Source organism: Protopterus annectens, chromosome 9.part0 (assembly GCF_019279795.1).
Source record: "Protopterus annectens isolate FY-2018-M chromosome 9.part0, PAN1.0, whole genome shotgun sequence".
In the NCBI taxonomy this organism is placed as follows: Eukaryota; Metazoa; Chordata; order Ceratodontiformes; family Protopteridae; genus Protopterus; species Protopterus annectens.
The window spans coordinates 1,393,133,623-1,393,146,993 of NC_056743.1; the positions used below are offsets into that span (position 1 = coordinate 1,393,133,623).

General features: G+C 44.5%; 1 protein-coding gene across 1 annotated transcript in view; it reads right to left on the reverse strand.

Annotated features, from left to right (window-relative positions):
• Positions 1-13,371, reverse strand: part of LOC122810685 — a 307,542-nt gene that overhangs the window by 106,792 nt on the left and 187,379 nt on the right. The window contains exon 6 of the mRNA XM_044082254.1: positions 2,872-3,151. Coding sequence (XP_043938189.1) covers positions 2,872-3,151 — 280 coding nt within the window. The remainder of the gene's footprint in view (positions 1-2,871; positions 3,152-13,371) is intronic.

The following is a 13,371-nucleotide window of genomic DNA, read 5'->3' on the forward strand; positions in this document are numbered from 1 at the left end:
AGCTTCAGACTTCATCACTCTACTTCAGCCATGCTAATTAGCTATTATGTGAATGCATAACCATTGTTTCTGAGTCACATGGTGTGTGTTCCAGTATGGAAACAAACAGTGCGATTAATTTTTCACACATTTATAGAAAATCAACAATTGTTGAAAAGCATCATCTGGGATGTTCTAAAATTCCTTCTACCTGAAGATGCCGTCAAACTCTTCAACTTAACATTTCTCTGGATCCTAAATAACTTACCTCCTCCACCAAAAGAGAGTAAAAACTAATCATGCCAACTGGGTTACCAAATCCACTAAGCAACCCATGACTGCCAGGAACAAAGCATGGAAAACATGTCAAGAAAACAAAAATCCCTCTGACCTCATCCAATATGAACAGCTATGTAATCAAGTAAAATGTCTAGTCATAAAAATAAAAAAAATAAATAACACTACCTTAGTCTACAAAACCAACATAAGAAAAACCCTCCAAAATATCTGGAGTGCAATCAATTCCTTAATCTATCCAGCGTCCAATAATAATTCTTATCCAAATCCAGATAACATATCCACTGAAATAGCCTCCCTCTTTAACTCAGATTTCATTAATACCATAGCTAACCTTACTGCCATCTTTCCACAAACTAACTTCACCCCTGCAGATCCATCTTCACAAAAATGCCACTCCTTCCTCATTAGCCATCTTTTCTGTCTCACCTATACTGATCTCTACTATAAAAAAAATTCTTAAACTCAAACCTGGCACTGATGAGCCTGACAACTTACCTCCAGAATTCCTAAAAATTTCAGCCAGTTCTATTGCTTATCTCATCAGCATACGTCTTAACAAAGCCATTCAGGAGAGCCACATACCTACATTCTGGAAAGAGCATTTATTTTTCTTCTCCATAAATGCGGCAACAATTCTGACATTTCCAACTTCCGACCCATCACTATCCTTTCACCCATCTCTAAAATATTAGAAAAATGCATTCACGCTCAGCTTCTTAATTATCTGCTTCATAACCATATATTTTCTCCTACTCAGCATGGTTTTAGGCCTGGTAACAGTATTACTACAGCTCTTATATCCTTCATGGATACAGTTAACCAGGCAGAGACGCCAGAAAAATAATGTATTTGCTCTTTCTTGACCTTTCTAAGATCTCACATCCCCTTTTTCTCACTAAACTCTCTAACTTAGGCATCTCACCTCCAAATCTAAGCTGTTTCTCAAACTACCTCACAAATAAGCAAAAATCTACTAAGTGGTAACATTCTTTCTTACCATTTCTTCACACAACCACAGGTATTTCCCAAGGATCCATACTTAGCCCCCTTTTGTTTAGCATTTTTATAAACAACTTCACACCACTCTTACTCAAGGTACTGTCATCCAATGCATGGATGACTCAGCCATCATCTGCACTGCTAAGTCTATATCTGAACAACAACAACTTATCCAAAATGCCTTTACTTCTATCAAAACTTGGATAACCAATAATTTGATAACTAATAATCATCTCGCCCTAAACCCCAACAAAACTAAACTCCTGTTATTTACCCCTAAAACATACCACCCTAAACAATAAAAAAAATCACTATTCATTCTCAAAACAACACTACCATTGAAGTTGTTCCAAATACAAAGCTACTAGGTGTCATTATTGATGAAAACCTAACATTTGACCTGCATATTCACAGCAATATCAAAATACACATCAAAATTGGGCATCCTCTATAGACAGAACTACTTCTTAAACCACTGTGCAAAACTGTTCCTAGCCTCTTCCTTCCTGCTATCATCTCTTCTATATGGTGCTCCTCTCCTTACCAATATTCATTCCTCTCTGAAATCCATACTAGATGCATGCTACAATAAAACTGCTAAATTTGTAACCACTGCAAAATTATCATCTCACTGTTGTTCCTCATTACACCAACTAAATTGGGTAGAACGTCAACATTATTTTACATATTTTCAATTAACCACTGCACACAAATTTATATACAAATGATTAAATTGCCATGCCCTTTCTGCTCTACTTACCCTGTACCATCCAAATAGACTTCTCTGATCTGAAAACCAACTACTCTTGAATGTTAATAAACCAAACCTCTCAGCTGTTCAGCTACTCTACTGTTTTACTATTCCCCTTCTACCATCAAGACTACTAGCAATCCAGATCTCTTTAAAAAGTCCCCGAGGCAACACCTTTCCTCTCTCTGGGAGTGCATATATGCCAAAATGTCACTTTCTAAAACCTGACTCCTTCCTCTATACTATCACACCTTCTTTCTATCTCTACTCTTATATAACTCTTTCTATCTCTTAACTCCTATGTAACTAGACTGCTGGCACTGTCTGCTATATTTACCAACTACATTCAAGCTTATAACTTCATAAGTGTTAATTACTTACTTATAATTATGATACTTATATTCTACTTGTGTAAACCACTATATCCTTAATATTGTACTGTAATACTGTACCCTGACTCTAAATTGTCAACTACAACTCTCTTATTTGTATTGTACTGTTTGTATTGATCTATTGTACTGTATTATATGTTATATATTGTGTATCGTGAACATTATGTATTGTGTTATGCTTATATTGTGCATTGTTCATTTTAGTGTGGCGCTTTTCTCCCCGGGCCTCCACTAAAAATGGGCTCATTATGGCCCAGTGGACCTTCTCAATAAATAAATGCAAATAAATAAATAATAAATAAATATTAAACAGTAATTAGTGACATTATCTCACTAAATGTTAATGCAAATCTTAGTATACTGAACTGAGCAATGAATGCAAGTAGCTACATAGTGTATTGTCTTTATCAAAAGTCAGCTTTTACAGAAAAAACATACCAGGTGCCATACCTTGGATTAGTGAGGCCATGGTTTTGTAAGGAGTTGCCAACATATATTTCTGATCCATTTATTCTTTCTGAGACAGCATCTCTGTTTGTTATGGAGACTGAGGAAACTATGAAGTTGTTTCGCATATCTACTGTCCACCAGGGGCCAAAATCACCTTGAGTATGAGAGCATGAATGACCTTCAAAAAAACTGTTGAAATTTCTGTCATTAGCATGCCATTCTACTTCAGTATAGAAAGTACTAGATTGTGTTGGAATTCCATCAGGTGCTACATTTTGTACTGCAGATAAAACAAATTGAGTTAAGACAGAAACCATATATAAAGTACCACAGACAAAATAATTCCTTGTAAATTTAAATAACTTAGTACTGTTTTAGAAACACATGCACATTCATGTCAAGTCTAAAAATAACTAATTGCAGCTAAATATTAACTATGTTTGTTCTTACAGGGATACTTCATGAAATAAAGTTCCTTATTTCTTATTATCTCACTCAAGTTTACTATCTATGAGGTAAAAACTCAAAGCCCCCGGATTCATGAAGCTCGGCGCAAGGCCAGTGTAAGGCTTGCGCCGGCCGTGCAGCGTACAAATGGCGTAGCAGCGCCACATGCATAGTAATGCGTGTGCGCTGCAACCACAACCACGTGCATAGGGCACGTGCGTGAGTCCAGGGAGCCTAACCAGGTTGCGCTCGGAGGCGTGGCCAAGTCGGCAGGCGATGAGCAACCTAATGTGCTGAGATCCACAGGCCGCCTGCAATAGTAACCGCACCTACCAGTGTCTGTGGATAATGAAACGTATGCAAAGTATGCTACATAGTACCCGTCCACACAAAATGGAGAACCAAAACATAAATGCACGACATACAAAATGTCCCCGTTCATGGAACACATGATACCCAGAATACTGTGTCCATTACGTATTGCACTGTCAGCAGTCATACCCAGTGGAGGTGTACTGCATCATGTCAGCGGCCCGCAAATACACACAACCAGCCTCATGGGCATGGTCACCAGCAGTCCCACAGTGGTAGTGATAGTACACAGCCGGGCAGTCGTGGCCATATAACAACCATAAAGAAACCAGATATCCCAAACATACACAAACATATGTAAAGTAAAATGTGCCATACACAGCAACGTAACTGTCACATACACATAGGATGGCATATGCCGAATCGGAATATCCAGAAGCAGAAGCCATGCATGCAAATGTAATACACAACAACCCCATCATAGCACGTAACCCACACCCATGTCCGAATGTCCACCCAATCCAGCTAGCAGCCATGCGCAGCTGCACACCTACACAGAGCGGGTATACCCCATATGTAGTAGGAAGTATTGTCATAGGCAGGGACAGGCTTGCAAATATGTACCCCACATATGTCAACAACCCACCCCAGGTATTGAAATCCAAATGGCTGCATGTGAATGTGTCGGCAGAATGTGTACATCCCGCGTGTGGTGACTGACCTGCCGAAACCCCATAGGTGTTCACACGCCACGGTGTCCATAACTGTACACATCTGGACAAAGCAGTATGTGCAGCCATGGTACCGATGAGTAGCTCTGCAGACATGCCAAACACAATACACAGGTCGGAACAGCCGTCCACCAAGCAGGCCACCCCAGCAGGGTTTCCACATGCACAGATTGTCAAGATGGGACATCACTTGTAGATGTGTGGTTCTGCATGGTAAAACACCCACGGCCATTGCAAAGGATAGAATAACACGTATATGCCAGAATGGACGGTTATTGCATAGCATGTGGATAGCCTAAGCTATCCAATATAATAGTCATGTGTACCAGAAACAAACTGCCTGTAACATGCAAGTAGTAATGAAGGTGAGAAATACACTACTGTGTTAATATCACAGGACATATGGCACGTGTCAAGTGTCCACGCAGGACACAAATGTCCATAATGGGGCCTCCCCTGCATAGAGGAACAAGTGGCAACCCCACCCCCCCACTGAAGTATTGGCAGTAGAAATACAACCCAATGACACACCAAGACCACCGTCCAACCCATGACAGCAACAAAAGCTGGACAAAGACTAACACAATGCGTGCACAAATAGGGACACATGTAATCGGTGCTCTCACAACCTTCAACAGGCCACCGAATAATAGTATGTACATACGCAGGAAATGCTGCGAAGGATGTGTGTTAGTCCCCAGTATCACAGAGGTACGTACACATATACAATGTAACCAACCGTCACATATGTTCACTGTAACACAGCATACCTGTAGGTAATACATAGTTCAGTCATGTGCCACAGAAATATTCACATATGAATGATGACAGGGGATAGACAATTGTGAAGGGGAACAATGCACAACATGGCAAATGTATGATGACTGGCACCACCCACATCATTGTATGGCAACAGCATAAGCTATTGTAGGTTGTCCAGACACCCGTGTGTAAACACGGATTGAATATTATAGCAATAACCCATGCCTGGGTGTGGGTAATGCTGGATATATCCACAGTTGGCGTGGTGCGGTCCTGAGGGCGAAGCCCGAGGGACCAAACAAAGGCAACCGTGGGTAAATACAGCATTACCTACACCCAGGAGTGGGTTATTGCTATCATACCATGACATCATGTAAGAAAATAAACTATTAATTCCCTGACATAATGGCATAGTATAATGCCTGTCTGCTGCCCATCCGCAGAAGTCTGGCATCCGCGGCGGTGCTGATGTACTGCGCGAGATGTCCGTTGCTAATGTCGAAACTGTCTCGCTATGTTAAACCCAGTTAACATAGCAAAACACTACAAAAAAGCAACGGAGAGCTTGCTGTCCCCGTTGCTTAGTTTTACAACCTGTCTCGCTATGGTAAATGTGTATAGCATAGTGAGACTGCCTCAAAGTAAGCAACGGACATCTCCGTGGCTAATTTAAAGCTGTCACACTATGTTAAACCCATGTAACATAGCGATACAGCCTTCAAATACCGAGGTATACTAATGGAAATAGGTCCAGGCGACCGGACCATTTTCCATTACTATAACTCGATTTACAACGGGCACGCTGCCCAATCAGCATGCACGGTTTGGAATAATGGGGGGGTTATGGTATAATGAACATGGACAAACCATGCCCATGTGCCTCGTCTGACATTCGTACATGGTCAGGGCAGTTCAGTACACTAGGCGGACAAGACCAAACCCAGAGCACCACAGGAACACCCTGACAATCGCAGACCTGTATGCGTTGGGGCAATAAGCCTCTGTGATCTGAATATTCCTGCGGTTATGCCATATGCATCCTGGGTCAAGAGCATTAGGGAATAGGGAATGTGTAACATGTAGTACCACACTTTTCCCAGCAGGAGAATGGATGCCTGTGATGTAAGTGAGTGCGGGGGGGGGGGAATATGTAAATGTAGCTATGTACCATGGGTATGCATATAAATGAGACAGGACAGCAAACGTGCAGTGGTCACAGCAACCGGCCAACGTGAATGCAGTCCCGTTTGAATTACGACTATAGAACATATAAATGTGAACGTGTAATTAATGTGTCTGTGCCACAAAGACAGTTACACATGTAAAGGTGGAAGTGTGTTCCGCATACGTCCGTTAACCGGATCACAGATATGTCCCTGGAACTGTCACAACTAATACAGGCCATGTAAGCACACAGACTCGGTAAACATATGTAACCCAGAATACGGATATGCATGTGCGCCTGCGCGTAACCCACAATAAGGGAATGCAAGTGCACCTGTGCGTGTGTGATCCGCTCACAGCAGAGTAACCTAATGCTGTTTCCCCCACGTTAGTTATATATGTCTCAAAACTGTCAGCCTCTGAAAGTATAGAACCGGACAATGCCATGCAAAGTACTGCTACAAATAGTGATAAACACATGATATGTGCTTAGACAAACATAGAAAGTGGATACAATAACGGGTGTGTTAGTAGCAGGGATTGACGAAGGGTATGCATCTGTAACCTGACCTACTTGTCAGAAGGTGCCACCATAAGTCTCACATGAAATGCCAGCAAATTGCCAGATAGACACAGGTCAATGTGAAACACACCTAAGATAAAGGGTCAACCATCCGTACACTCTGCCAGTATCTGTATAGTGGAAAGGTATGGTATGGTTATAGATGTGTGTACACAGGTAATCCACAGACATTAACAAAGCAAGGTGTAAAACGAGGAGTTTACATGTATATATGTACACACAACAGACTTATGTCCCATATATATGACACATGGATATAAATATGCCAAGTAATAGATAATATGGGTAGTCAAACAGACATCCACGAATGGGGAACATACAGCAGCAGTCAAAATCACTGGCCAGAAAGTGACAGTCCAGCAAGTTCTACACTTTAAACATGCACACTGGTGTCCATTGTAGGACTCCAAAAATGTATCCATTTGCAGCACCCGCTATGATTGACGCAAAAGAAGTGACACCCGCAAATACGAATCAGCTATACATGCACTTAAAGCGGGTTCAAGGGTGATGACACATGTGTCCATGAAATGCACGACATATGGACAGATATCCCTAGAGTTGGGAGTGCATATACGTGTGTCCACATCCCAGTACCGCACACATTAACCATGTGTAATGTGTACCGTAGAGGGTTGCAGGCATGGGAACCTGGGTATGCAGAAATGGGCCTAGGTGTTGCTTGGCGGATAATCCGTAGGCCCGCCCTTGGGAGGGGTGTGGGTATAGCACATGCCTTTATCCCCACTAATGGTGCAACGCATCCACCGGATAATGCAGAAAGCAGGTTGGAAATATGTACAGCCCTATATCAGTGTCCTGTAGGCGATTCCCATGGATGGACATGCGTACGACCAAGATGGTACCCATAACTGGTAAACTGTCAGAATAACACAGCTGCAGTAAGGCATAGTACAGGAAATACAGATAGGGACTATATTAAATATACCCCAGACAAAGTCAGACCATTGTGCGAATACTGGCGTAGCCATGACTACGGATGTTATGAGTGTCACCAATCATGCAATGGAAATAGCGGTCAACATCACCTACCGCACAGTCCATAATGCCTAGGCAGCAATCAGATAGGAAGGCACATCACTATGTGAAACGTAACAAGGGCAAAGGCCGAATGTCAGGGCGTGTACACATAATGACAACAGGTCAAGGGTATGAAGGAGATAACCTGTCCAAGATACATGTACTGAACCGGTGATACTAGGCGGACAGGTGAGAAGAAAGACAGCAGGACAAATGTGCAAACATGTATAAGTCATACCCCGGAAGATGTGAATGACAACGTATGCCCCGCGAAGGTCAATGTGGAAGGTAACCAGACACAACGGTAAAGTGTCCCCCAGGGTGTCATGACGTGTCAATATAACAATTACCAGGCCCCCATAGCCGTACGTGAGCCCCGCCACTGACGGAAAGCGCAAATACGATGCACACATATGGTACATGAAAGAACAATTAGTGTGGATAAGCAGATGTAGACCTGTGTGAGGAGTACAACTGTCTGCGTGGGTGTGTCGTGCAAATACAAAGTAATGTCATGTGGTCTGTCATGCTGCCATACACTGTGTGTGTATTGTAGCCAGACAGTAGTTATGTTGTATCAGACACATACTCTGCAACTGCACAGATGTACGCGGACTGTGTAGAAGTATGCCCCATATGTTTGCTGCGTTCCACGTCACAGTAACAGTCCGGCACCCTCATAATAACTGACAACAGGAAACAACGACAAACATGCGATGAAGACACCAAATCAGACAGAAATGCCATACGCATGCATAAACATATCACTGTGCCCACTATCAATGTTTCTAAGAGCAACATGTCATGACTAGCCCTGAGTGTCCCACTATCACATAAGGCCTTGTCCAGATATACGCTCCTTGAGGTGGAGTTTTATGAACAGACACAGATACATGTGTGTAGAAACATTATTATGCACTGCAAGATGACAAAATGTGCAGCAGTAGGAGGGGCAGTACTGTCCGCAGGTATGTGCTGAAATGCACATTAAACAGCAGTCTACATAAATAACCTATATTGGCGACACCTGCACAGATGATTATAGTGGGACATACACACGACTATGCACACAGCTCAGATAGACATACACACACCATAAACAGGCAATGCTGCACTAAGTCTATGGCGTGTACGAGTACAGTGACAGTACAGCAAGGATAGCTGTCTGCCAAGATATACAGCAGATGTCTGTAGGGTGTGGAACACCTCCCGGAACACGGACATTGCATGGACAATGTTTGGATTTGCATCGTACCACATTGCTATGTGCAAGCCGTGCACATATGCGATACATGGGACTGACAGCTGTCCATGCAAGAGCAGCGCTATGGGCATAAAATATGTATATGTATATACATCGAGAGAGATACAGACAGACACATGTGGCAAGGCCAGTAGTGGAACCTACAGATCACTACCCTATCACACCACAGCAGGACGCACGTAGAGAACACGCTACGGAGGCCGCTATCCACAGCAGACACACAGGCAGTCCACTAGGTGCGTCTCAACATCCGCAAACACAGAGATGTCAGCAGGATATATGTGTGTTGCGATGTGTCTAAAACCATAACCTATGAACCCATGTGGCTGGGAGCATAGACACACACACACACACACACACACACACACACACACACACACACACACACACATCTGGCAGGCATGGGAATTGACCTTACACCTACCTACCCTATTGCACGACAGTATGACAATTACAGAATGCGCTACTCGGAGTACTGAACACAGCACCGTCAGAGGCATACGTCTAGATGGGTGACATCATCCGCAAAGGAATAGACGCTGATAGCAAATGTATGTGTTGTGGGGTGACTAAAAGCATTACTGTCCCCAGAGGCGGCTGGAAACACACACACTGGGAAGGGCTGGGGGTTGAACCTACACCTAACTACATGAACACACTACAGCATGATGCAATACAGAATGCGCTACCGAGATTACTGAGCACAGCACTGTCAGAGGCATACTTCTAGGTGGGTGACATCATCCGCAAAGGAATAGACGCTGATAGAAAATGTATGTGTTGTGAGGCATCTAAAAGCATCACTGTCTCCAGAGGCAGCTGGAAACACACACACACACACATTTGGAAGGGCCAGGAGTTGAACCTACACCTACCTACATGAACACACCACAGCATGCTGCATTTACAGAACGCGCTACCAAGATTACTGAGCACAGCACTGTCAGAGGCATACCTCTAGGTGGGTGACATCATCCGCAAAGGAATAGACGCTGATAGCAAATGTATGTGTTGTGAAGCATCTAAAAGCATTACTGTCCCCAGAGGCGGCCGGAAACACACACTGGGAAGAGCTGGGGGTTGAACCTAGACCTAACTACATGAACACACTGCAGCATGATGCATTTATAGAATGCGCTACCGAGATTACTGAGCACAGCACTGTCAGAGGCATACTTCTAGGTGGGTGACATCATCCGCAAGGGAATAGATGCTGATAGCAAATGTATGTGTTGTGAAACGTCTAAAAGCATTACTGTCCCCAGAGGCAGCTGGAAACACACACACACACACACTGGGAAGGGCTGGGGGTTGAACCTACACCTAACTACATGAATACACTACAGCATGATGCATTTACAGAACGCGCTACCGAGATTAGTGAGCACAGCACTGTCAGAGGCATACTTCTAGGTGGGTGACATCATCCGCAAAGGAATAGACGCTGATAGCAAATGTATGTGCTGTGAAGCGTCTAAAAGCATTACTGTCCCCAGAGGCAGCTGGAAACACGCACACACACACACACACACACTGGGAAGGGCTGGGGGTTGAACCTACACCTAACTACATGAACACACTACAGCATGATGCATTTACAGAACACGCTACCATGATTACTGAGCACAGCACTGTCAGAGGCATACTTCTAGGTGGGTGACATCATCCGCAAGGGAATAGACGCTGATAGTAAATGTATGTGTCGTGAAGTGTCTAAAAGCATTACTGTCCCCAGAGGCGGCTGGAAACACACACACACTGGGAAGGGCTGGGGGTTGAACCTACACCTAACTACATGAACACACTACAGCATGATGCATTTACAGAATGCGCTACCAAGATTACTGAGCACAGCACTGTCAGAGGCATACTTCTAGGTGGGTGACATCATCCGCAAGGGGAATAGATGCTGATAGCAAATGTATGTGTTGTGAAGCGTCTAAAAGCATTACAGTTCCCAGAGGCGGCTGGAAACCCACACACACACACACACACTGGGAAGGAATGGGAGTTGAACTTACACCTAACTACATGAACACACTACAACATGATGCATTTACAGAACACGCTACCAAGATTACTGAGCACAGCAATGTCAGAGGCATACACCTAGGTGGATGATATCATCCGCAAAGTCAAGGATTCCGACAGGGAATGACTACAGAGTGAGCAGTCACACAGCATGTTACTATCCCAAGGTGGACGTACAGTAACACGGCAGTGCTGCACTTGTGAATACTACCTATCTACGGAACACTACAGCACGAAATGGATACGGGATGCACCACGGACAGTACATCCTTTGAGAGAGCAACAAGTGTGTATGATGTAGGCATCCACTGTGGCATAGCAACTACATATAATTCGCCTGGACGGCCACCATGGTTATGCAGGATGTCATTGGGCATGGCTACACGCCTGGTATCAGACGTCAGTGCCGAATGTACTGTGTGTCCATGCATGGCGTACTGGGCATGCTCACACACTTAGCATTTGCAAAGTGCAAACATGCATACACATGGAGTGTAATCATGAAAGGGCAGTGTGTGGAACGTACTGTGTGTCCACCTACACAGCAGCAAACCGGGCATGCTCACACACCTAGCGGTTGCAAAGGGGGAACATACATGCACACGGGGTATACTCACAGAAGGGTGCAGTGTGCACTGTACTGTGTGTCCATCCACACAGCTGCTTACTGGGCATGCTCACACACTTAGCATCTGCAAAGTGCAAACATGCATACACATGGAGTGTAATCATGAAAGGGCAGTGTGTGGAACATACTGCGTGTCCACCTACACAACAGCAAACCGGGCATGCTCACACACCTAGCGGTTGCAAAGGGGGAACATACATGCACACGGGGTATACTCACAGAAGGACGCAGTGTGCACTGTACCGTGTGTTCATCCAGGGCATGCCCACACACTTAGCATTTGCAAAGTGCAAGCATGCATACACATGGAGTGTAAGCAAAGGAAGGGCAGAGTCTGGAACGTACTGTGTCCACCTACACAACAGCAAACCGGACATGCTCACACACCTAGCGGTTGCAAAGGGGGAACATACATGCACACGGGGTATACTCACAGAAGGGCGCAGTGTGCACTGTACTGAGTGTCCATCCACACAGCTGCTCACTGGGCATGCTCACACACTTAGCATTTGCAAAGTGCAAACATGCATACACATGGAGTGTAATCATGAAAGGGCAGTGTGTGGAACGTACTGTGTGTCCACCTACACAACAGCAAACCGGGCATGCTCACACACCTAGCGGTTGCAAAGGGGGAACATACATGCACACGGGGTATACTCACAGAAGGGCGCAGTGTGCACTGTACTGTGTGTCCATCCACACAGCTGCTTACTGGGCATGCTCACACACTTAGCATTTGCAAAGTGCAAACATGCATGCACATGGAGTGTAATCATAACATGCATACACATGGAGAGTAATCATGAAAGGGCAGTGTGTGGAACGTACTGCGTTTCCACCTACACAACAGCAAACTGGGCATGCTCACACACCTAGCGGTTGCAAAGGGGGAACATACATGCACATGGGGTATACTCACAGAAGGGCGCAGTGTGCACTGTACCGTGTGTCCATCTACACAACTGCTTACTGGGCATGCTCACACACTTAGCATTTGCTACGTGCCGTCCAGCATGCAGACGGAGTGTACACACTGCAGGTCACAGTAAGCTAAACCTGTCCACACGCACAGGGTGGTCACACATGCAGTTACTCGTACACACACAGATGACATCACAGGCATCACGGGTGCAGGTCAAACATGTACACACTGCAGTGAACACTGTAGCTGCCATGCCAGCACCATGTCATCAGTGCAGCAGTAAGCCTCACGGTCCAACAACAGCATGTGACATATGTCCACAGTCTGTATAGCAGTGCACACCAGTTGTGCAGAGTACACATGTACTAACAATGATCCAACATGTGTGCTGTAGTCCACCCATATCTGTATACATGGACAGGTTGCCTCCACACATACCACGGCCCTGACACAGCTGTGACACATGACTGCTGCTGTACCAGAGTGCACCAATGACCGGATATGTCATACATGTGATTGTCTGGATGTGTGCATGGACTGCACACATGACACATACAAAGCCTGTGATGTACCACATGCATAACACTGGCATACGCGGTGCTACACACACGA